The sequence below is a fragment of the Sorghum bicolor genome, chromosome 3 (assembly GCF_000003195.3).
Source record: "Sorghum bicolor cultivar BTx623 chromosome 3, Sorghum_bicolor_NCBIv3, whole genome shotgun sequence".
Lineage (NCBI taxonomy): Eukaryota > Viridiplantae > Streptophyta > Magnoliopsida > Poales > Poaceae > Sorghum > Sorghum bicolor.
The window spans coordinates 59,197,061-59,221,684 of NC_012872.2; the positions used below are offsets into that span (position 1 = coordinate 59,197,061).

The window sequence follows — 24,624 nt, forward strand, 5'->3', positions numbered from 1 at the left end:
TTTCTTTAAATGAGTGTACTTGCAGCCTGCATAATTTGCATTCAGTGCTAAATGTGAATTCAATCATACAATTGTGTTAATTAATCATTGTGGTAAAAGTTTGGAGCCGTAAATTTATACATTGATGATCTGCGTGCAATATGGAATGAACGTGGTAACATCACCTTGCACCACCTTTCGTCAGAACATTTGCGCAAAACATTATAGTTAAGCACTAAAGATTTTCAAATGGCATCCTCAACGAGCATCTCATCTACTTGGTGATGACACCAGATCAAGATTCTTCTATACAGACCTATAAAATAAAGCATTTGGATCAGGATTAACAGAAAAAAGGTTGTACTTCTTTTCCATTTCTCAAGGTGCAAGGATTAAAATAAATAAAAGATCTGCTGCCTGCAACAACGCTCATTCAGGGACCCTATATGCAGAATATTTTACAATTCTTCCATGGTCAGACTCACATGCATTAGCTGGGAGTGCACTCATTGCAATTTAAAACCAGTGTCGACATCAAAAAGTAGGGCATCTGAGATTCTGAATAGGTGTCTGCTCCTTCAAGTCTAGGGTCATAGTACACTTTCAAGGGCACCATGAGGTCAGGACACAATAACGAACATCCTTAATGGTCAGAAGCACATGCATTGGCTGCTGCAACTGCAAGCATACTGGAAACACTTTCTTTAAAAAAGAAAAAACTGTTTGGTGTTTCCCCGTAGGAGTGCGTCTTGGTGGTGTTTCCCTTTTCGCGGCTAATGTATTGTCTGTCTGAGTTTAACTTCTTTTCTTTTATATATGAATAATAGATAGACATCCTGCTTGCTGTTTTCTTAAAAAATCGTAAGACAATAAAGGGAAACTACTGTTGACATATATTGCTTTTTATGATTAAGAAAAGAAGATTGGTACCTTACTATCTGGGTGACCACTGACCAGGGATCAGGGCTATCACCTTTGTTTATATACAACAAGGACACTTTTCAACCTTCACGATTTCCAACTGCAGGTATAGAATCCTGGATTGCTTGAGCGAACGTAGCAATCTTATAGGTAAAAAACCCAACAAGCATTGGTATTAACTGCAGTTGCATGAAACCATAATCCGGAACTAATATCCTGAACCACAATAGAAAGGACATAGATTCTTGTAAGAAGAGGCACTTCTTCCAAATATTCTGAATCAATTGTAAAAGTTCACAGAGAATTTCATCTGCTTACCCATTCCATCTGTTATACATCATCACAAGTACCACCGGAATAAGCAACCTTGGTTGTGCAGCAGCACTCCTGTAAGTACGCAATAACAAATTGAAGGGTTCTCTTCATCACAAACAAGTTCTACAAGCTGCCTAGCAGCTATTTTAGATCTGTCAAATCCTCATGTAGAAAACAGAAGAGTGGACATTCTATGACAAATAAGTAACTATATTTTTTTAGATAATTATTTACTAAGGGGATTGACTGAACATTATATTTAGGACCTGTTTAGGCCTTGTTTAGTTCCGAAAAAATTTCGATTTCGCTACTGTAGCATTTTCGTTTTTATTTGACAAATATTGTTCAATCATGAACTAACTAGAATCAAAAGATTCATCTCGCGATTTACAGACAAACTGTGTAATTAGTTTTTGTTTTCCTCTATATTTAGTGTTTCATGCATATGCCGCAAGATTCGATTTGACGGGGAATCTTGAAAACTTTTTGGATTTCGGGGTGAACTAAACAAGGCCTTAGATTGGAGATGAAAATTTTTTGGGTGTCACATCGGATGTGTCGGAAGGATGTCGGGAGGGATTTTTAGAAACTAATAAAAAAACAAATTACATATCACATATGGAAACTGCAAGACAAATCTATTAAGCATAATTAATCTGTCATTAGCACATGTGGGTTACTGTAGCACTTAAGTCTAATCATGGACTAACTAGGCTTAAAAGATTCGTCTCGTGATTTTCAACCAAACTATGTAATTAGTTTATTTTTTTTATCTACATTTAATGTTTCATGCACGTGTCCAAAGATTCGATGGGATGGATGAAAAATTTTTGGGTGGGGAACTAAACAGGGCCTTAAATGAGAACCAACACATTTTTGTTCTTGGTTAAACTCTACAAAATGATAGATTACAAAAGTAAAATCATACTACTCTGTTTGGTCTGCATGAAAAATAAGATGCTAAAACCTTGTACATCAACCAAAAACAGGTCTGGAAGGACACATCAACAAAAGTGTGGTGTGCTGAGTCACAAGAAGGTAATATCTTACCTTGAAATTGAAGCACAACTCTACAAAAGATCTCATACGAAAAATAGGTTTAGTTTACTGTCAAAGGTTGTCAAACATTATTTTTATTAAATGGAGCTGAACATTTCAACTTTGAAAATAGAACTGACAGTCCTGTAGAATGAGATCAGATACTAAATTTAGCACAAACTGACTGTGCCAAACTGAAAGTCTAAGTACACTTTATTCGAGAACCTATCTGCAAATGCGATTTGTGAAATAAGTAAATAACTAACTGAAGGGAGCATACTTGACAGTTTCTCCAGTTCCACCTGCTAGGGAATCTACACTGGTTCCAAGCATGCGGAGATACACCAATGATCCAATCAACCCTGCACCAAAGCTGAAGAGTAACTGCTGTCAGTTGAACTAAGTCGATCCAAGAAGTGGTAACCAAAAAAGAGATTTTCCAACTTTATCTCTACATAAACAGAAAAAACTAAAAGTTATCTATGTCACATTAGAAGGTTGCAAGAAAATAAATAAACTCATACCTGGCAGCAACTTCAGGAGAGTATGAAATATAAGCAGAGATTACACCAACGCCACCGATGCCTAAAGTGAGCCACTGTAATCTTTGTTTCAGCTGCAAATGTGAAAGTTATCAAAGACCAATAGATAATCTATGCGTACTTCATATTCAATAGCACATAATACTGGGACACATAAATTGTGCAGCATGCAACTATCTAAAGAGGTTACATGCAGAAGAAAATGAGTACCTTTAAGTAGTCTTCTCTGGACCGAGCTGCCAATAACTTAGGGTCCCCTTGCTGCACTCTTGACTTTGACTCCCTTAGTATAACATCCTAAAATGGGACCAAAAGAACGAGACAAAGTTTATGAAAAATACTACAAAGAATACTGTACAAACTGTCATATGTAAGAGTACTTCATTGTGAACATAAGTTGTAAGATTGCTACATCAGGCAGGGTTAGAGCAACTAACAAGTCAGTTAAAGGACTGTAGTTACTTACAGTTCCACCAGTAGCTGCCTTGGCCGCTCTGTCCCACTTTGCCTGCTCCCTGCGAGTTGGGACTAGCCTCCATCTAGGAGTGTTGGCTCCATTCACAGCCTACATCGGTATTCGAATAACACAACTTGTGTCACCACTCACCATCTCCATGAGGCAAAGGAGGGCCATAATTATAATTAATAAAGAAAAGGGGATTGAAATTTGAACAAAGGAAAATCTCACCTCAGCGCCAATTGCCCGTCCTTTCCAGGCGGCCTCAACCTGGGTTTGCAAGATTGGCCTGGTGGGCGCCAGAAGCTCCTGGCTCAGATCAACGTCCACACTGTAATCCATTCAAAGATCACTCAACTTTGCAGTCGGAACAACAATTGGTGAGCAGAGAGTTTGCTTGATAACCAGGTGGATTGAGATAGTGACCTGTCAAGGCTCATTGCGCGGTTGATGCTCAGAAACCCGGACTCCTCCTCATCCACCTGCTCACACGAATTTTCGCTCAGAACCTAACTACTCCTAGACTCTAAGCTCGATGAAAGGTTTGAGACAACTACGACGGAGCATGCGAGTTCGTTCGCTAAATCGAACAGGTTCTGTGAGGGAACTCGAGATACATACCGGAGACAGGCGGGTGATGGTGGGCTCTGCATCGGCGCCGCCGTTGGCGATGACGCGCTCCATGTGGGGGAGGAAGTCCTTGTTCCAGATGAAGTCGTCGGTGTTCCCCACGGGGTCGCGGTCCTCCTTCCCCCACCAGTACTTGCGCGGCTTGATGGTGGCCGGCCCGCCGCCGTACTCGCCCGGCGCCATCCCCGTCGACCATTTCTGCGGCTTCTTCTTCGGCAGGATCACCTTCACCGGCCTCCGCCCTGCGGCCTCCGTCGTCGCAGCAGTTGCCGGCGCCGGCACCGCCTCGCCCGACGAGGCCGCCGAGGCGCACAGCGGCCGCACTGCCGCGGCGCGGGTGGAGGAGGCGACGGCGAGCAGCGACATGGCCAGGAGGAGGTGGCTCCGCTCTCAGAGTCTCGGGAAATATCTCGGCGGGGGAAGAGCGGAGAGGGGAAGCCGCAGACGCGGAGGGGAAGCGGACCAGTGGCAGCCGAGAGAGTGATCCGGAACTGGGACGGCTGAACCGGAGATTGGCGTCGACGCGTCGTGGCGGGCGCTCTGTATCCGTGTAGGTGTAGGTCGTGGGGTCTCAACTCTCAAAATCAAATCTTGTTCCTGTTTTTTTTTGTGTGGCTGTAAACGTACGTACTATCTGTCGAGCCTCGCGGCAGCATACTCCACATCTGTTTTATTTACTGATTTGTAGCTCCAGTTCATTAGTTCTCTAATAAAGCGATTTTGATACTCTTTACGTTCCTATCTTTTATTGTATATTTACATCTGTTTTATTTACTGATTTGTAGCTCCAGTTCATTAGTTCTATAATAAAGTGATTTTGATACTCTTTATGTTCCTATCTTTTATTGTATATTTATCGAAGCACATAGCAAATGCAACATATCTAAAAATAATAATCAAAACATCCTATAAACTGAAATAATGAGAGTAGAAGATATGTAACCGACTCTCTAATTTGCTCTAACTATATCACTAGCAGCAACAAGTGGCCACCGACCCTTCTCTCGGTTTGATCAGCTCTTCGTCTTCGCGTTTAAGGCCAACGTTTTCCTGACAGTGCTAATGTTTACGACATGATCGGCGTTGGCGTCAAGGTGGGCAGCCAAGTGAACGAACAACTTGAAAGCAGACGGTGAGGTGTACTGTATGATCATAGGGAAGTCCCTGGAGAGCTGCTGCTGGTGCTCAACCTCAAGGACCTCGACTTCGCAGGCTGGCAGCCTCATCGCTCGCTGTGAATATCGGCGCGAGAGCACAACAGCTGTTAGAGTTTATACAGTATAGTTCTCCTAAACCTAAATGTAATAACTCTAAATTTTTAGGGAAATGCAATAATTCAAATAAATATCAAAGTCCATTATCTGTGTTCTATAATGGACTTCAATGTTTAAGCCCGCTAATAAGGGTGAAAGTTATGACATCAATTAGCACCGTATTGCTAGTTGATATGAAAGCAGAGGTCTTTCTCCCCATATATATACAGAGTACTAACCTTTGTATCATCAAATAATATATACTATATACTATATATAATATATATATGGAGAGCCTCTAGACTTTAGATTTAGAATCTCTATATATAAGATATTTTTTTTATTGCTAACCTGTATTGCACAACTATCATAGTCGACATGCACCAAAATTTTAGAGAGCAACTCGCTCTTGTGATCCTGCACTGGGAATGTGACGAGGCTAAGGTAGCTCTAGCTCGGTCGTCATCGCCATATGGCCACGACGACATCATCGACCCAAGTAGCAACACCTTTGGCATCGGTCCCGCGCCCAATGGTACAATTTCTAAACCATTATCGTCAGTGGCGGAGCCAGGAATTATTTTTAGGTGTGGCGGGTTTGTAAAGGGCAATTGGTTAACTATGCATACACACCCTAAAACATTATGTATATATACATATAGAGCAAATATAATAGAAATCCAAAAGTAAAGCATTAATACTTAAAATACCTCACTAAATGAAGATTCTTTATATTCTACCTCTTGAATATCCACCGGAACGAGCTTAATGCCTGCAACCTCTACCTCTTCTTGTTGTCCAGCAACACCATCTACTGGCATAGCTGGGTTGGAGTCTGCTAATGGTAAATGCTTTGGAAAAAAGTGTCTTTAAATCTGTATAAAAATCACAAGACAAAAAAGAAAAACCATACATGATTGTTAAATAAAATAACACTTAAAGATAGACTTTTTAGAATTCTAATTTATGAAATATAAATTACCTTGCATCACATATCTATATTTGTTGCACATGCAGAGCAACAGATGCAAGTATCTAACATGCAATTGCAATTTGCAAGCGTTCTGCTCGGCGCTCGTGCACCGCGTCTCGACTGGTTGTGTCGTTGTCGGCAATGGCGAGGATGCCGAAGCCGTACGTGGCCGCCACCGTCTGCTGTCCGCGGCGTGCCGGCGTCTACCGTCTATGCCTAAATTCGCCTGATCTGATTTAGTAGATTGGAATAGGAAGAGTCGAACCAGCCAGACTTCTACGAACTGACGTCGATCCCTATTCCCCCACCGTTCTGGCCTTCTAGCTTGTTGGCAACTAGGCTTATGGCCCATCAAGTGTAGTTAACAGGCCAGCCAGCGAGATATAGATAGCTTAATTGGCAAAGCAGGCAGGGACGAATGAGTCATGTACTCATGTAACTACTCATTACATATTTGTGTATACACGTATATATATTCGTTTTTATGTGATTTAGGTATGGCGGCTGCCAGACCACGCCATATTGGTGGCTCCGCCACTGATTATCGTTATGATTTATTCTATTGTTTGGCACGCGATTTATGTCATCCATGAATAGACTCCCTACCCTAGCGGCGGGAAGCGCCGGTGTCCTGCCGCCGTGAAGCGGCAGGAAAAGCGATTTTGCGCCTTGGCTCTCGCGAGATCTGCTCCGCAACAGACACGAACCACGAAGACGATTTTGCAGGACGGGGGCGCCTTTGCGGGCTCACCCTCATCCCACCGTCACCGTATAATCAATTAATGATGGAAGAAAGAAAAAGGAAATCAATTTATGAAAGAAAACGAAAAGAAAAGAAAATCAACTTAGGCACGACTAGGAGACCAGAGGTGAAGAAAATTGACAAACATCAAAATGGATCAAAGACAATTGTAAATCTGCAATTGAAGGTTGGAACTGAGTCCGCGACCCGGTCTGGGCGCAAGTCCAACTAAGCCCTACATACCCCCCACCCCACATGGCACCGCCCAAAACTGACGCACTCTAGGTACTTACGCATGTCAGCCTAAGGAATAGCAGAACACTTTCGTTTGTATTTGACAAATATTATCCAAGTATAGACTAACTAGGCTCAAAAGATTCGTCTCGTCAATTCCGACCAAACTGTACAATTAGTTTTTATTTTTATTTATATTTAATACTTCATGCATACGTCTAAAGATTCGATGTGACGGAAAATCTGAAAAATTTTGCAAAATTTTTGGGAACTAAACAAGGCCAGGTTTTCCATGCCTTCTCGCACAACAGTAAATTTATCCACAGCCACAGAATTTAGATGCTCCCCCGAGCAGAAGAGAGCAAAGTCACACCACAATGTTCACATCACAGCTGTACCAGCAGTACCAATGTCTCCTATTAGTCAGCTATCTATCTTCGATGCTACTCCAAAAGTATAGGAGATGCTACTCCAAAAGTATAAGAGATGCCCACGGCCTACTGGGAGAATACATTTGACTTGCAAATCGGGCAACATGTCCTCATCCCAAGCCACCTGTCAATGCACTGCAGAAGACGAGTTGAATCCAATGAACACGTTAAACTGGAACATTAGGACAGAAAGAGTTCTGAATCATTCAACTGTTGGGTGTGTACCTTTTTGTGAAACTTGTGCAAGCATGGCAAATGCCGGATGGAATCACCAGCAGCAGGGCAATCCAAGCATATGTTACAGGGTTCATCCGAACAATTTCCGCCCTTGACAAATGAAAGGATTGGAGTCAAATTATAAGGGGATGCACGATCCATCTTCAGTAAGACTGAATTCATACCTCAACTAGTGATAGCGGCAGGCTGTTTATTTGATCATCAGAAGCACCTCTGTACTGGATCTCCACATCAAATGCTATGCTGTCCTCATAATCACTACAAGTGATAAAAAGTTGATTAGTCAGAATGGATGTAACCAAGAAGTATGTACAAGCAAGGAAAGAACACGTCAACAGGATCCCATTCAAAATGGGGGCATGGGACAAGCCATTTCAGGAACCTACTAGCTACTACAGAGAACACATGGTTACATCAGCTGTTTGGAGCCTTCACGCTTCTGTATACAACTTTGCAGAATGTGTTACAAGGTAAACACACAATCAACCGAACATGATACCAGGTATGAATTTATCAAAATAAGAGAACACATGGTTGCGGAAATATCCATCCACACATTGTGTTGGAAAAAAATGCTACAGAACAGTAAATGCTTACACATCAGAATCTGGAGAAAGTGTGTCCTCGCAGTTCCTAAATGCTTCAGAAAGCGAGTCCAGTACAGCCATTCTCTACACCAAAGAACTCAGCATGGTTAGTGTGATGTGGACATTCAAATGTTTGAGAAATATCCTCTTCACATCCAGTTTGGGATCTGAAAGAATTTCCCATACTTTCTCTGTTACTATCAAAATAAGGCAAGATGTGTGAATATTTTAGTATATGCAAGTAGTTTCTACATACATTTTAGTATCATACAAGATAAGACTCTAGTCCAAGGCCCTAAAAATCCCAACATAGCATGGTCTTCTCTAGCATATAGAGTAAGTTCTAACCATTTCTAGATCCATGTCTTCTCCGAAGCATCCCTTGGTTAACTGAGAGATAAGCATCTGACAATGAACAAATGTCAGTGCACGTGACAGAGGTGGAGTTCCAGGAAATAAATTTAAAGTTTCTTACATTGCGTTGCTCCGCTTGAGGGCAGTTGGAGTTCCTTTGCAAACCTCTAAAGCTTGGCATTGGAATTGGAGGAAGATTGGATGCCCAAGCAGCAAAACTTTGAACAGGTGAGTGACGTCCATAAGAATATAGATGTGCCATTGATCTGTCCCTCTGGCTCTGAGGAAAACAAGAGTACATTTAAAAAAGAAAGGATGCTATGGAAATTCAGAAAATAGTATGGAAAACAATGGCAAATAGGAGAGAATATGGAAATGAGTCAGGAATTCAGAATGCATGGAAATGAGTCAGGAATTCAGAATGCATATTCATAAGTGAGAATGGATTCTTTTTATAACAGAATGGGCAATAGATCTGGCTACGCATAAACATATCTACATTGATTTCGCAAGCGATAAACTACCCTCACACCACGTGACAACTTACAGAACTAGACTGGCCTTCTCTTGCAGCAAATCTGGCATGCTCAGCATCTTGCTCATGTAATGTCCAGGCTATTGTTGCATCAACCTACAAGATGTCAGCAAAGAAAAAGTTATTGGTTACATCCACATCAACTAAACAGAAATTCAGAAGCATACACATTACACACAAAAGGCAAAATAAACTAAGAAACAAAAAATAGTTGGAAAAGACACCAAAAGGAAACAGAAACATTAAGAGTTGAAGTAGTCCAGGGTAACAACCGCTTCAGAATGCTGAGAGCCTGGCTGTTCCTGATTGAGCTGCTCTTGAAGTCTGCGGGCAAACGCCTCATCATCCTCAATCTGCCTGGTTCTCAACTGATGCTCGTCAGGAAGTGGGAAGTGCAGCCCTTTGATCTTCGATAGCCATGACGAGCTACTATCTTCCATAAGAAAATCATCACAGTTAGAAATTTCACGAGCAGACGCAGACCTCTGGGAGAAGGTTTCATCCACATTATCTTCCATGTCAGTATCACAGGAGCTCCACAGTGAGTTGGCATGATCAGCAGGGCTTGCACCAAGAATACCCTTCCACTTGTCACTGGATGCTGCAGAATCACTGTGAAGCTGAGGCATCCCTCGCAGTGCATATGTCTCATGAAACCCCTTCCTCTCTGACCCTAGACGCGGCATGGGGGCCGAGTTAGCAAGCTGATCGCCCCAAGTACCCCAACACCCAGCTCCATGATTCCCACCGTCCCCAGCCTTGCACTTGCTCACCAGTGCGCTCCACGGATCACTCCCAGCTCCCAGGACGCGGCCACCCCGGTCACCCCAAGTACCCCAACACCCAGCTCCATTATTCCCACCGTCCCCAGCCTTGCACTTGCTCACCACTGCGCTCCACGGATCACTCCCAGCTCCCAGGACGCGGCCAGCAGCACCGAGCAATTCTCCACTGTGCTTTGGAGGCCTCGCGCTCTCCCCCTCCACGACCTTATCCTTCCCTTTCTTCAGCGCGTCACCCCACGCCGCGCCCGCAGCCGCTTGCTCGAAGAGGATGTCCATGGCGCTGGAACCAGTGTCGCCACCCCCGCGATTGGAGTCTGGAGCCGGCTGCCAAGAGGGGCGCTTGTGATCTGGCGAGTGCGCCGACACCTCGCCCTCGGAGTCGGAAGACAAATCCACCACCTGCACCACCGGCGGAGCCAAGGCCCGGCCACCCTGGGCAGCTGGCCGGGCTCCCATGGCACAGCAGAGGCGGGAGGGGAGAGGGAGAGGTGCGTACGCAGGGTCGCCGGCCGGTGCGCGGAGGACGGAGGCGAGGGCGCGAGGCGACTGGCGAGAGGCGGGAGGGGGAGCCGCCGCCGCCGCCGCCGACGACGAGCCTGGGACTGCCCCTCCGTCGCTGGACGCCGCCGAGGGGGAGCCGCCGATGCGCGGAAGATCCGATCCCTGGGACCGAGCCTGAGCGCGCGCGAGTGGGGGAAGGAGCAGAAGATCTGCGCTGAGGGACCGAGCCTGGGCGGAGCTGCGAGGAAGATGGAGGGGTACCCAAGATGGAGCGTCGGCGCTGCGCTGGCAAGGAACCGGCGGTGCGTGGGTTTGATGGGCAACGCCTTGGTCAGATGCAAAAAGATTTTGCATTTCGTAACTGTAGTGTAGTATTTCCGTTTATTTGTGGCAAATATTGTCCAATCATAAACTAACTAGGATTAAAAGATTCGTCTCACAATTTATATGTAAACTGTGCAGTTACTTTTTATTTAGTCTATATTTAATGCTTTATGCATATGTCAAAAGATTCGATGTGACGGAAAATCTTAAAAACTTTTTGGTTTTTGGGGTGAACTAAACAAGGCCTAAATAAAAGCCTATACAATTTTTTTTCTGTTTTTTTAGCAACTTCTATTTTTTTCTTTCTAACATCTTTTGACAAATTAGCACCTATATAATCAATATCTATATATTTAGAATAATATATGTTAGAAATTGTACTGTGTCATTAGGGTCCAATGATATAACACTGTGACATAATGATTTCTCTAAAAATATTTTTAAAATACAAACCCTGTTGAGGGAAATTATGAAAAATTTCTCTCACACCTTTCCTATAAAAAGAAAAGAGGGAGATAAAGAAGACTTATATATTCATTCTTTCTCAATTGCTCTCCACTATCTTCTCTATTTATTCGATTTAAGATAAAAATTGTAAGGAACGCTTAAGCATGCTTAACCTTAGACAGCGAGTCATTGCTCCCTTAGCACTTAACCCCTCTTATATTATTAAGTTATATTTATCTTGTTAGTATTAGTATGACATTAAGCACTTGACACACATAAAAAAAAGAAAAAAACAAAGAGAAAAATGCGATGAGGATTGAGGGTGAGCTCAACACGAAAAAAAGTTGGAAATAAACTCTACCAAGCACACAAAAAAGGTGGAAAAATTACAGAAAAGAGTGAATGAATCCATCTCGCAAACAGACATGGAATAAGAGTAATTGGGTAAAGAAGAACTGAAATGAACTCTTTACCAATGTAAGCAAGTCCGCATAGATCCATGTTGACGGTACTTGTCGAGGAGGGGAGGGGAGGAGGCCAATTTGAGGTGAGGTTGTTGGGTAAGAGGAGCGCGGTGAGGCTTGGAAGGTTTGGCTGATGATCGAGGGAGTTGGGGATAGGGTCGCGAGGACCCGGCCGTCGGTGAAGCGGAGAGCAGCGAGAGGTGAATTTTGTTTCTAGAACAACGAGGGTGCTCCGAGCTCACCGTCTCGAAAAGGTTGAGGAGCAAAGGAGTAACGACGAGACCATGTGAATTCTTTCTGTTTGGTTTGCTAGGGTCATCAGAAGCAAACAGACCCTTAACTTCTTGTAACGGGACCATCTGGTTTGAAAGGGTATATTTTTTCTTGAATAAGCTATACTCTCTCTATCTGACATTAAGTCAAAGCATCTTAAATTTAACTAAATTTATATAATAAAATAAAAATATTTATGATGTCAACTAAATATTATTAAATTTCTTGTTAATTATATTTTCATATGATAATCTTCATAATTTTTTTATAATTTTGATCAAACTTGAGATTCTTTGACTTTTCAAAATTCTTAAAATGTATTATAATTTGGAACGGAGAGAGTAGAGTTAAAAAAATGCTACTCTAGTAACCCTTAGCATTGTTGGGTATTTAACATCACTGGAATTGTAAACGAGAGTTTTTTTTCCCTATATATGCTCATCTGCATATAACCTGGGCCATAACATATTGGTTCATTATCCACTCTACGCCTCTTTCTTGAGTTTAGAAGAAATGAAGACTACCATGGCAGCAGCATGTGAAGCCCATGACTGATCTTTGCTGCTGCAAATCCATCCTCGTGCATGAATGAAAGTTTGGTCTTAGGTTCAGGCAAACCTCGCTGGCCTCCAGATGCACATCATTTCAATCATCAAAATGTACTGATGGATAAGGGCTCACCTCGACTGTTGTGTGTAGAGCACAACCATCTAGAGGCTCTCCCTCGACATCATCAATTAAGAAAAAGCAAGAACATACTTTTTTAGAACTAAGCGGATCCCAACCTCGACTAGGCCTTGTTTAGATGTGAAAATTTTTTGAATTTCGCTACTGTAGCATTTTCGTTTGTTTGTGGTAAATATTGTCCAATTATGTACTAACTAGGATCAAAAGATTCGTCTCGCGATTTACAGGTAAACTGTATAATTAGTTTTTATTTTTATCTATATTTAATGCTTTATGTATACGCCGAAAGATTCGATGTGACAGTGATTTAGCCTATGTGTAGCCATGGCGGCATAATCAGTTGGACCACAGAAACCACTCGTCCTAACTCGGAGTTAATCTCCATATTGGGCCTTGTTTAGTTCTCAAAATATTTTGTAAATTTTTTAAAATTTTCCATCACATCGAATCTTGTGAGACATACATGAAGCACTAAATATAGATAAAAGAAATAACTAATTACACAGTTTAGCTGTAATTTGCGAGACAAATTTTTTAAGCCTAGTTAATCTATGATTGGATAATATTTGTCAAATACAAATGAAAGTGGTACTATTTATATTTTGTAAAATCTTTTAGAAGTAAGAGCATCCCCAACCATTTTGCATAGTTGGTTTGGCAAATGAGGGAGTTTGCCAAGTTCCAAATAAATTTGACAATGGTAAAAAGAGACAATTTCTAATGGTTTGGCATTATTCACTTGGCCAAAAATAAAATTGTGGACTCACAAAAATGTTTTTTTGCCGATGTATTCTCTGGTGGTGCGTTGGGTGAATGTTCGCGGAAAATTTTTTGCGTGAGGCACCAGGTCGCGGCGTTTGTGCTCAAATCACGGCTCTAGCTATAGCAGCATTTGTTTAGTCCCTGCGGCTCCAATTTCCTGCCGGCAAAACCAGGTGTGCCTCGTAGCCGGCGTTTAGTCTCTGCCGGCACGGAGGCGATAGGTTCCAGATTACAGGAGACAACATCTAGCCGGCTGTCACAGCAAATCGCCAAGGTTTGTGCTTCCTAGACGAATATCGTTTTGTGATAGTTCATTTTCAGCAGCGCACATATTCTCAGATATGCAATTGTTTGCGTACGCGGCAGATGAGGGCTTCCAGATCACGTCTCCGAAGGCAATTCGATGATGATTCTTCAGACGACGATGATTACTTCATATTCACAGCTGCTCGGCTTCTGCGCACGTTTTCGATTAAAAAACGAAAACCTGGTGGTTCCGTTCCTGGCCATACTGTTATTTATCGCGATAGAGAAAGCGGCCACCAGAGGATGTTTCAAGATTATTTGGCGGATAAGCTGACGTATGATCCAGAAAGATTCCGTCGGAGGTTCCACTTCTTTCTCCTCATTTTGTTTCTTATTATTATTTTTATTTTTATATGAGTTGTTCAACTTTTGTATTTTTTTCAGATTCAGAATGAATAGAGATATTTTTCTACGCATCATGAATGTTGTTGAAGCACATGATGGTTACTTTGTGCAGAAAAGAGATGCGGTAAGTGTGCTTGGTCTGAGTTGCTTCCAAAAAGTAATTGCCGCTCTCCGTATGCTCACATATGGAGTTTCTGCTGATGCTATGGATGAGTATGTTCGCATTGGCGAAAGCACTGCAATAGAGAGCCTACGTAGGTTCGTTGCTGCGGTTGTACAAATATTTGAAGCGGACTACTTGAGACATCCCAATGAGGCTGACATAGCACGATTACTTGCAGTCAATGAGAAAAGAGATTTTCCTGGAATGTTAGGATCTATCGATTGTATGCACTGGGCGTGGAAGAATTGTCCAGTTCAATCACAAGGTCAGTATAAGGGACATGTGAACAATGCTTGGTTTCGGCTGGTCACCTAGTTCAATCCTCCTTGACTTCTACTTGTCTTCATCCTTCAACACGTGCCAACAATGCATAAGAGTAAACGACTTATGGTCGTCGTCTACTCTCGTGTACGTCTCCAATGCTTGATTGATCTGCGCAAGTTAATTATTTAAAACCAAATATGAAAACAACTAAATATAGCAGAAGTAATAAAAGAACAAACTATGAAAACAAACCATGTCTTGGATAGTTGCTCCACTAGCATTTCTACGCTCAATTTTCTCGTAGCATGAACATAACTTGTTAACTTTCTTCTGAATAGTGAGCCACCTATGCATAATTGAATTCTCTGACAACATCAGTTTTCTTATGTTCATCAAAGTAGGAACGAATTCTACCCCAAAACGATAAAAGCTTTTGACTGGCCCCGTTAATAGGATCTTTGCTAACATTCAACCAAGCAGAGCATATAGTTTTATCTTCCTCTTTATCAAATTTTTTTGTCATATGTGACGCGCCCTTCCAGCACTACGGCGAGCAGCAACTTCGGCTGCCTGCACTTCGACAACATCATCTTGAGATTCATGAGGAACATCATTAGTATTTGGCTGGGTCCGGGGAGTCACTGGAAAGGTCATTTTGTCTAAGCCAAGAATATGATCAGAATTTGCCGTCAGTATGCCCGTATAGAATCTCATTCCATCCATTTGAATGAATCTACAAAATAATATGTCAAATGTTAAAAAAAATATATGAGATGAACAGCGGCAGCAGAATGTATCGAACAGCAACAGCATCTATCCAACATCAACAGCAGCAACTCGGCCTTCGTAGATACGCCCACATGGCGCCGACGGACATCAACAACAGCAGGTCGACCTTGGCATATACGCTCGCACGACGCCGTCAACGAATATCAACAATAGCCATCAATTGATTGGAAGGAGACAATACGCAATCAATTGGATGGAGACACCAACGCCCGCTAGTCCCATCCCCATACATGGCCAAAACCCTAGGCAAGATAGAGACAATACGCAACCAATTGGAAGAGTATCTATGAAGTACCTGGCCTTGAGATGAAGTTCGATGGACAGTCCTGCGACAATCTGGCGGCGGAACGTCGAAGAACACCCGCGACCACGACCGGAAGGCATGCAACCACAACCATGGACTACGCGCGATACGCGCGACTTCCCCGATGCCAACCGAGGACGGACCTGGCATATATACCAATACTTCCCCTCTTTTTGCCAAGTTAATAAAATTACAAAGCCCATATGCCAAACCATTGGATAGGTAATTTTTAGACTTTTTTTGCAAATACAAAAATGCAAAGCCCATATACAAAAACGGTTGGGGATGCTCTAAACAAGGCCTTGGTCTGTGTGCCAAAACCAAATGCGATATCTAATAAAAAAGGTAGCAATCACAGATGATCCCACCATACCTTATAGGATGCATCAAAGAACTGCCTCGAGGCACCCCAAAATCCAAGCACCACAGCGAAACATAACACGGAAACCAGCGAATCGGGCCACGTGGCTAAAAAATGCCAAGGTTTTACATTGCTTGGAGGATGGAGAGGAAGCAATGAAGAAGAAGTGTAGAGCTTGGTGAGGAGGAAGCAAATCAGGTGAGGAAGATTACCCGAGCTTGTCGACCAGCATTCACCACAAACCCATGTCCAAGCAACACAAACACGCCAAACACCAACAAACACGTCATACACCACCGTGTGTCTCCTCATCTGAAGGCCGAATGAAGACGACGACGAAGAAGCGCATGCACACACGTCACCCGGCGAGACGAAAGAGGGAGTAGCCACCTCGAGCCACGCAAGGACTGCCTACGACCCCGCTATCACCGCGCATCGCCGGAGGAAGAAGGGAGATGCATTTGCATACTGAGGAGGTGGAGAGCGAGGTGGAGTGAAGATCGGAGAACACGAGAAGATAAAGTGGTGGCGGGGGATAAAAGGGGTAGAGAAACCCTAGAAGAGATTTTGGATGCTAGTGTCTCCTATGCAATAGAGGCTGCGCCCAGGAGAAGGCTAAGGCCTTGTTTAGATGCGGAAACTTTTTAGATTTTGCTACTGTAGCACTTTCGTTTGTTTGTGGCAAACATTATCCAATCATGGACTAACTAGAGTCAAAAGATTCGTCTCATAATTTACAGATAAAATGTGTAATTAGTTTTTATTTTCGTCTATATTTAATACTTAATGTATGTGCCGTAAGATTCGATGTGATGAGAAATCTTGAAAACTTTTGGGTTTTTAGGGTGAACTAAAAATATTAAATATTAAATATGAAATATATTTTTTATAGTAAACTCATTTAGAGTCATGAATATATTAATACTATTTCTTATAAACTTAAATCTAGAATTTTATTCTTTTTATAGAGAGGTCATGGGATATATATATTTAACTGAACCATTTGAAATTTAGTTACAGAGTTAAATGAAAATTGCAAAACAAATTAACAGACAAAGGCCTTTGGGCATTGTTTACATGACTATTTCAGGAACGCGAAAACTATATGACTGTTTCAGGAACGCGAAAACTATAAAAGGTTGGGTTCTCCCATCTTTCGTCGACCATGGCACATGGGGATTGATTGGGCGACTGGCGAGAACAGGCATCGCGCATCAGCAATAGACTACTTCAGTTTCCCACTACCAACTCAGGCTGTCTATACCGAAGTGCTACTACCAGTCTGGCAGTCTACCACCGAGCCCAGATCCATCTTCATCTGAGAGCGACATCACCACGTTAGCTCCTAACAATCTGGAACATCAGATGAACAGAATCAGAGACCAATAAATATATCAGTACACAATAGTACTGCTGTGAACAAGTGGTAGAATTTTCTGAAGTTACAAATCTGATGATTAAAGTGTACAAACAATAAATCCGATGATGAAGCCCAAAACTAATGATGATCAGAAATACACAAGCATGCTGCAATGAAGTAAAAAATCAACAGTAGTCTTTAAATAACGCTTGCAAGATTGTTTCTTCTTGAACATTGCAGGAGAGCTGCATATCATCATCATCATCATTATATTAAAGCAGAAGAGAATGCAACACTGGGGTAAAACCATTAGATAATAATAGAAAGTTGGATAAAGATTGTTAACTAAAAAATTTAGATCGGTATCAGTTGAAATATGACAATGCTTAAGAGTATTTGAAATTGAAGGGGATCTAAACCCATCGATGCTATGATTTGGGGAGAAACTGTTCGCCATATCAAAACAATGTCAGTTTTGCAAATCAGAAGGTGGAGTCACTTTTGGCTACGAGGGGTATCCTGGTTGCTCCTTTCAGAAAAAGGAGTTGTGCTTGTGCCGTCTTGTCTGGGGGAGCTTAATGCCACATTATTGCAGGGGCGGATCCACAGTAGCCATTGTTGTCACATGACATCAGTGACCTTGTAGAAGTACCACTACAATATCAGTGTATTACAACACAAGATCCTGCCATTATTGTATATAAACTTTTTTCTTCTTACATGAAAGGCAGAGCCTCCTGCCATTGCGCTCCTTTTTTTTCTTTTTTTCTTTTGCAAATCAGGACAGATAGAAGCCAATTCAATAAAAAAAAAGCAAACAAGCACCAAACTTGAAATAGGAGTAAAATCTTGCATGCTACTTCTAAATATTTGCTTGGGGCATGGGCACAATGGTAAGTTGAGCACAATTTAACTCTACGGTAGAGGGTGGCTAATGAGCGTTGCAGTTCACAGATGCTCTGCTCTTGGTCTCCCCAGCACAATTGGATACCATATAAGGTATTGGCTTACAACAGAACTCAAATGCCAGGTACACACCATTAGGTGTTCTAATGAAGCACCCAGAATTATCATGCAGAGGAGCTTGCGACTCCCATAATGTGAGCACAGCAAGATCCGGATAATGTAAACTACTTCTGATGACAAATTCTACCATGGAAACAGTACGGTGCAATTAACAGGCACATAAAAATGCAGTATCACATCCCAAGCAAATTGGCATAAGCAGAGGCAATTATAACATGCATTACAATGAATCTATAAAAAAAAAACACATTCTGATTATTAGCATTGTGCACATCAATTTCATTTATATAAGGATGGCATGAGCTATTTTTTCAGAAAAGATTTGTGAGAATCCCAAATTAAGATATTTCAGGCACAAGCATAAACACATTGGGTACATTAGAAGCATACTATTCTACAACGGAAAACTATTCATCACCAGTTCAGTCAACTAAGATTTAGTTCAGAAGCAGATCTTCAAATGCCCCTCCCAGGCTCCCAGCAAGGCAGAACCCCCTCAAAACTGAAGAATCCTCAAATTCCTAAAACAGAGACTCCAAATGAAACCCAATACATCATCCACTAATGAACATGTCTTTAAGCAGTGATGGAGCCAGTAGGGGACTAGCAGGGGCCATGGACCCCTCATGACCCAATTTTTCTACTAAAGCCCATGAGGTTGAGAAGAACTTTAACATGTTAGTAATTTATTATCTTTGAATTAACTTATGCAACCCCCCCCCCCCTAATCCTAGCTCCAATCAGTTTCTAAAGATCGTAGTGCATCTCAAAAGAAAAGCTAAAACCAGAAACTAAAAATCTAACAAACACATAGTTGACGTAGCAGATGCTCACAAACACTATCCAAAAAAAAGAGAGAGAAATATTTGACTTCCCGTCCCCAGCTACTAGAAAGGTAAATAAATTACCCTATGTATCATCTAGGACAACCAAGCATCTCAAATGAGAGAAAATGGGAACACAGAATTTGATGTTGCATTATAGCAAAGGGTCACATACACTAAAAAACTGCTAGTTCCCTTCCCCAACTAGAAAGGCCGGTGACAATGAAGTAACATAACATAGTCATAAAATATTGCGGTATCATAAATAAAGCATATACTTCTCATAATGCAAAGTTGCAAACCAAATAATGTATGAACAGAATTTGCCAACACAGAACAAAGGTAGCTGACATTAAATTCGTAATACATTGACAGTTACATGTCATAAACCAATAAACTCCATCTCATCTAAGAAAAACTTGAGCACAATGCATTGCAAGGTACATTCAAATTTTAAAGACCTGCAATACCTCTGTGGTTCGTATGAAACAACGACAGTGTCTTAGCAAGCACATAAACAATCAACTAACAAGTCTATCACAGCAACCAACTGACTGTATCCTAATTTAAGGCCGAAATATTCGTTTACCTAACTCTTCCAATTTAGAGGTAAGCAGGACTGCTGAGGAATGGCAGTGCAGCGAGAGACATGAGCATCTCTGAGGAAGCATCACCCTTCCTGGCATGTTTTGCCCTCGCAAGCTGCAGCTGCATGTCCACAAAAGCCTGCATCCGCTTCAGTTCCAGATCCTTGAGGAACTTGATTCGCTGCCTCTCCATCTCCTCCGCGTGCCGCTGCTTAGCAGCTTCCATGCGCTCGTACATATCCGCGAAAGTCTCAATTGCCCTCGCTAGCTCCCCGAATCCACCGCTCCCGCTGATCATCTTCCTCTTGCTGCCAACAGCCGGAGCAGCAGCAGCAGCAGCACCGGAGCCAGAAGATACAGAACGCGACGGCGACTGCTGAGAGCCTTCGTCATCGTCGTAGTCGTTGTTATTGTAGCCATCTTCCGAGTCGGACTCGGCGGCAGCAGCGGCGGCGGCCGCAGCCGCCTTATGGATGAGGTTTGCGGAGGGGAGGTCGGAGCCACGGCGGTAATTGTGCAGCGGGAGCGCCATGGGGAGCGGCGGCGGCGATTGCGGCGACGGGGAGCGCGGCGGCGTCTGGCGCCTCCGGAAGACGGGCAGCGCGGCGCGCGGCGGGGACGGCTTCTTGCTGCCGGTGAGCGTGGGCCCGACGAGGAGGTCGAGCTGGCCGTAGAAGGCCCAGGGCGACGGCCCGCCGCGCGCGCGCTCGGCCTTGTACTTCTTCTTGAGCGTGTCGACGCGGTTCTTGCACTGGATGTCGGTGCGCGGCGGGCGGCGGCGCGCCGAGGCCCCCGGGCGGGAGTTGACGGCGTCGGCGACCTCCCGCCACTGCGGCTGGCGGAGGCTCCCGCGGTTGAGATCGAGGTAGCGCGAGCCCCAGGCGTCGACGAGCGCGGCCGTCTCGCCCTCGCTCCAGCAATCCTCCCGGTACGGCAGGTTCGGGTTCGGCGGCGGCAACTTCCCGTCCATGGCTCCTCCCAGATCTCTCTTCGCCTCACGAGTCACGACGACGACGACGACCTAGCCTTCTCTCTCTCTCGTTTGCGCGTGGAGACGGACGAACGGACGGACGGACGGGTGGATAGATGTGGGGGCGGCGGTGGAGGAGACGAGGCGGGGGTGGGGAATAAAAGAAGGGAGGGAGGAGGGCGGGCGGCGAGGGGGAGGGAGGAGCGCCGGCCCGTGGGCCGTGACGACCGCGACGCGGCACGTGGAGGAGCGGCGCAGATGCATGGGGCTGTCGTGTGGGCGAGCGGCCGCCGTTGGATCGGCCCGTCGGTCGGGGGCGCGGACGGGTTTGACCGGGACACCGAGCCGGCGAGGGATTAGCTGTTGGCGCTGGGGACGGAGTCGGAGAGAGAGAGAGAGAGAGAGAGAGAGAGAGAGAGAGAGAGAGAGAGAGAGAGCGGCCTCGGCGTGGTTCGGTTGGCCGGCCGGCCGGCACGGCGCGGGATCGGTGGGTGGAACGGACGTGCGGGTGCGGGCCGGGCGGGTCACGCCGTGCCGAGGCAGGACTCGTGGAAACCGATCGCGATTTCGCGGCGACGGTAGAGACGGCTCGCGCGACTGGCCGCCGTTGGGTCGGCGTGCGTTTCGTTGGTTCGTTCGGGGCAGGCGCCCCGCGCCGAAAGAGATGGATGGGTGCGGCTGCTGGGCCTGGGCGTGGGAGGACTCCGGCTGGCAGTTGGCGGAGCTATTTTTTCGGCGGTTCCTTTTTGGCACGCCGAGTTTCGCGGGGTGCCAGTGACCATTGAGTGAGGCCTCGTTCAGTTCGGAAAAAACATTGGCTAGGTAGTATTTTCGTTTTTATTTGACAAACATTATCCAATCACGGAATAACTAGGCTCAAAAGATCCATCTCACAAATTACAGGTAAATTGTGCAATTAATTTTTATTTTCATCTATATTTAATATTTTATGCATACGACCAAAGATTTGATGTGATGGTGAATCTTGAAAATTTTTACGAACTAGCCTGAGGCTATCATTGACCACAGTTGTGGGTGCTTCTCGCCGTAGCGCCGACGACCCATTGTATAATTTTTCTTTTTTTCTAAAAAGATTTTGAGGTGACTTGAGTATGAATAGAGATAGATTTGACTAGTAGTTAAGGGGGTGTTTAGTTCCTTAGAGCATCTCCAACAATTTGGTAAAATTCACTTGTCAAATCTTAAGTTATAGCAAGTTGCTAATTTGTTTAGCAAAAGAAAAAAGGATGTGTCTCCAATAAGTTGCTATTCTCACTTGGTAAAAATAGAGGATGACAGATGGGACCCGCTCACTTGGTAAAAGAATATGTGTCTCTAACAAGTTGCGCTCGGGATAGCAATTTGGGATAGCAACTTGACAAATCTCAGCAGTAGAAACCTCTGGATAGCAACTTGGGAAATTTAGCAAGTTGAGATAAGGAGTTGTTGGAGGAGGATTTTTATGCTTCTAGCAAATTTAGTAGGATAGCATGTTGAAATACCAAGTTGTTGGAGATGCTCTAAAATCCAAAATGCTAACTACTTTGGAATGATGAAATGCAAAATGCCAAATTTTTCAGGATTTTCATCCAAAATGCAGAATTTATTGTCCTTATGAAGCCTCTTGAGGCTTATTTTCGGTTTTTTGGCCTCTTGAGGCCAAAATCCAAAATGGATAATAACTACCTTTTTGCCAAAAAATTTGCATGGTGTTTAGTTTCATTTTGTAAAATGATGGACCAAAACCCAAATTTTTTTTGAGAAAAAATAGAAACTAAACACCCCCTAAATATATTGATGTGGCACAATTTCGAAATTTTTTAGATTTTAGATACTATAGCACTTTAATTATTGTCCAATCATAGACTAACTAAGCTTCGTGATTTACAGGTAAATTGTGCAATTAGTTTTTATTTTCGTCTATATTTAATGCTTTATACAAAATTCAATGTGATTGAAAATCTTAAAAACTCTTTGGTTTTGGGGTAAACTAAACAAGACCTGATAAAAGTGAGAGATGATGAAAGTTAGGCCACAAAAATCCACAGAATAGTCTAAAGACTTTCTATTTACGTCAATCAAGCAAACGACATCCCCAATGATTACTACATTTCTTTCATTTTATTTTCTCTCTCGCTCTTTTTAGTTTAAATATATGTAAAAAGTATTGTGATTACAAATATTTATTCTAGTCTTATTATAAATCTAGAAAAAGTATAAATAAATCACTAGTATCCTAAAAGAGTCATTAAAAGTTCATCTAACCATATACAATGCCATTAAATACAAATTATTGTTTTATTCTCTCTTATTAGTGTAGGCATAGGCTTCCAACCATACCAAACAGAGTATGACCCAAGTTGCCTGACCAGTGACCATACAACTTTCATGCATCATTTTTCAACAGGCAAATTGTTCAGGTCTCCAACCAAACATGCTATAAAGTGCGCATCTCGCACGCGAGGAGTCAACAAATCTTAAGTTTGATTAATCTATAAAAAACAGTATTAACATTTGAATCTCTAAATATATTTAGTGTGAAAATATATTATGTGATTAATCTGATGATATCTATTTTGGTATCATAAGCATTACTATTTTTATATCTATCTGTAACATTGCTTAGCTCTTCAAAGTGCGAGATATACACTTGTTTGGGATAGGAGTGGCAAAAAAAAACTAATTAGCTCGCCAAGGACTTATCTGAATAATATCTTAGGAATATTACACTTTCTATTCCTGAGTAATATGGTTCTCTTTCCCTAGTAGAAAGTTAATGCATGGAATATTTAATTCAAGTCTAAAAGATAAAAATAATTGTGCAACTCATAGAATATTTTATTTGTAAAAATAAGATAATAAAGCTCATATTTTTTTTTAATGATGCATATGTCTATGCTTACATGTATTTCTATAATGATATGTTGGATTATTCTATTTTTATATTATTTTTAAGTTCATGAACTACTACATCCATTCTGAATTATAGATATTTTTGCTTTTTAGATGCATTACTTTTACTATATATTTAGACATATATATCTAATTGTTGTTACTATATATTAGACATAGTACATAACAAACGATATGTATGTTGTAGAATCAAAATATCTTATATAATTTAAAACAGAACAAGCCATAATATTTTTAGAAAGAAGTTCAAATTACTCCCTTCAAGTTTGTTATATGTCCAGATTATCTTTTAAACTTATAATTGGTTCAATTTACTCCCTCCAACTATTTCAATTGGTCTAATTTACCCCTTAGCATGATTTGTTATTTCAGTTTTTCCACGTATTAGTTGAGTTTTAATATCAACTTTGTGATACAATAGAGAACATCATAAGTTATGTTAGAAAAAATATATGTTAACTTTTTACCCACATTTTGGTAGCTTAGGAAATTTAATAATAATTTAACAGTAGGGATACAAAATCATATAAAGTATAATGATGAAAAATTCATAATCTATTTTTCTAACACAAAATACAATGTCCTCTATTACCTCGCAAAATACGAAACTAAAATTTAATTTGTACATAGAAAAACAAAAAAGAAAAATATCTTTAAAGTGTTGAACCAACTTAAATAGTTAGAGGGAGTAAATTGAACCAAATGTTAGTTTAGAGAGCTATTTAGACATAGGCTAAATTTAGAGGGAGTAATATAGACTTTTTCCATATTTTTATTTATCGTTGAAGGTGCCCTGATCCAACCGGTCCCGAACTCCCGATATCTCGCCCCTGCTTGCTGCTCGGGCGTGGGGGACTCCGTCAACCGTCAACTGTCCCTTGCCCGCGTGCAGTGCAGAAAATGAACTCCGCACTTCTCTTTAAATTTTTTTTTATGTCGTC

At 42.4% G+C, this 24,624-nt stretch overlaps 3 protein-coding genes across 3 annotated transcripts; all 3 read right to left on the minus strand.

Moving 5' to 3' along the window:
* On the minus strand, nt 1-4,415 carry LOC110433906. The gene is made up of 10 exons (XM_021456963.1): nt 3,874-4,415; nt 3,679-3,734; nt 3,484-3,583; nt 3,262-3,360; nt 3,006-3,092; nt 2,778-2,869; nt 2,534-2,626; nt 1,219-1,287; nt 910-1,116; nt 1-295 (listed from the first exon to the last, which is right to left on the minus strand). The coding sequence occupies exons 1-9, from the start codon at nt 4,246-4,248 to the stop codon at nt 981-983; spliced, it is 1,107 nt and encodes a 368-aa protein (XP_021312638.1). The 5' UTR covers nt 4,249-4,415; the 3' UTR covers nt 1-295; nt 910-980.
* On the minus strand, nt 7,332-10,883 carry LOC8061845. The gene is made up of 8 exons (XM_002458257.2): nt 9,501-10,883; nt 9,241-9,324; nt 8,815-8,973; nt 8,688-8,744; nt 8,350-8,423; nt 7,917-8,010; nt 7,741-7,842; nt 7,332-7,650 (listed from the first exon to the last, which is right to left on the minus strand). Exons 1-8 carry the CDS (start codon nt 10,866-10,868, stop codon nt 7,582-7,584), a joined length of 2,007 nt encoding a protein of 668 aa, XP_002458302.2. The 5' UTR covers nt 10,869-10,883; the 3' UTR covers nt 7,332-7,581.
* On the minus strand, nt 16,963-21,007 carry LOC8068003 (trihelix transcription factor ASIL2). Its single transcript, XM_002458258.2, has 2 exons — nt 19,803-21,007; nt 16,963-17,356 (listed from the first exon to the last, which is right to left on the minus strand). Exon 1 carries the CDS (start codon nt 20,768-20,770, stop codon nt 19,817-19,819), a length of 954 nt encoding a protein of 317 aa, XP_002458303.1. The 5' UTR covers nt 20,771-21,007; the 3' UTR covers nt 16,963-17,356; nt 19,803-19,816.

Excerpts from the sequence above, each read along its gene's own strand:
- LOC8068003 (XM_002458258.2), bottom strand. The coding sequence starts at position 20,770 with ATGGACGGGAAGTTGCCGCCGCCGAACCCGAACCTGCCGTACCGGGAG.
- LOC8061845 (XM_002458257.2), bottom strand. The coding sequence starts at position 10,868 with ATGCAAAATCTTTTTGCATCTGACCAAGGCGTTGCCCATCAAACCCAC. Across the intron at positions 8,974-9,240 it reads GAGAAGGCCAGTCTAGTTCT|AGCCAGAGGGACAGATCAAT; the intron begins GTAAGTTGTCAC and ends TGTTTTCCTCAG. Across the intron at positions 7,843-7,916 it reads TGCCGCTATCACTAGTTGAG|GGCGGAAATTGTTCGGATGA; the intron begins GTATGAATTCAG and ends TCATTTGTCAAG.
- LOC110433906 (XM_021456963.1), bottom strand. The coding sequence starts at position 4,248 with ATGTCGCTGCTCGCCGTCGCCTCCTCCACCCGCGCCGCGGCAGTGCGG. Across the intron at positions 3,735-3,873 it reads CCATCACCCGCCTGTCTCCG|GTGGATGAGGAGGAGTCCGG; the intron begins GTATGTATCTCG and ends TCGTGTGAGCAG. Across the intron at positions 1,288-2,533 it reads GGAACTGGAGAAACTGTCAA|GAGTGCTGCTGCACAACCAA; the intron begins GTATGCTCCCTT and ends GCGTACTTACAG.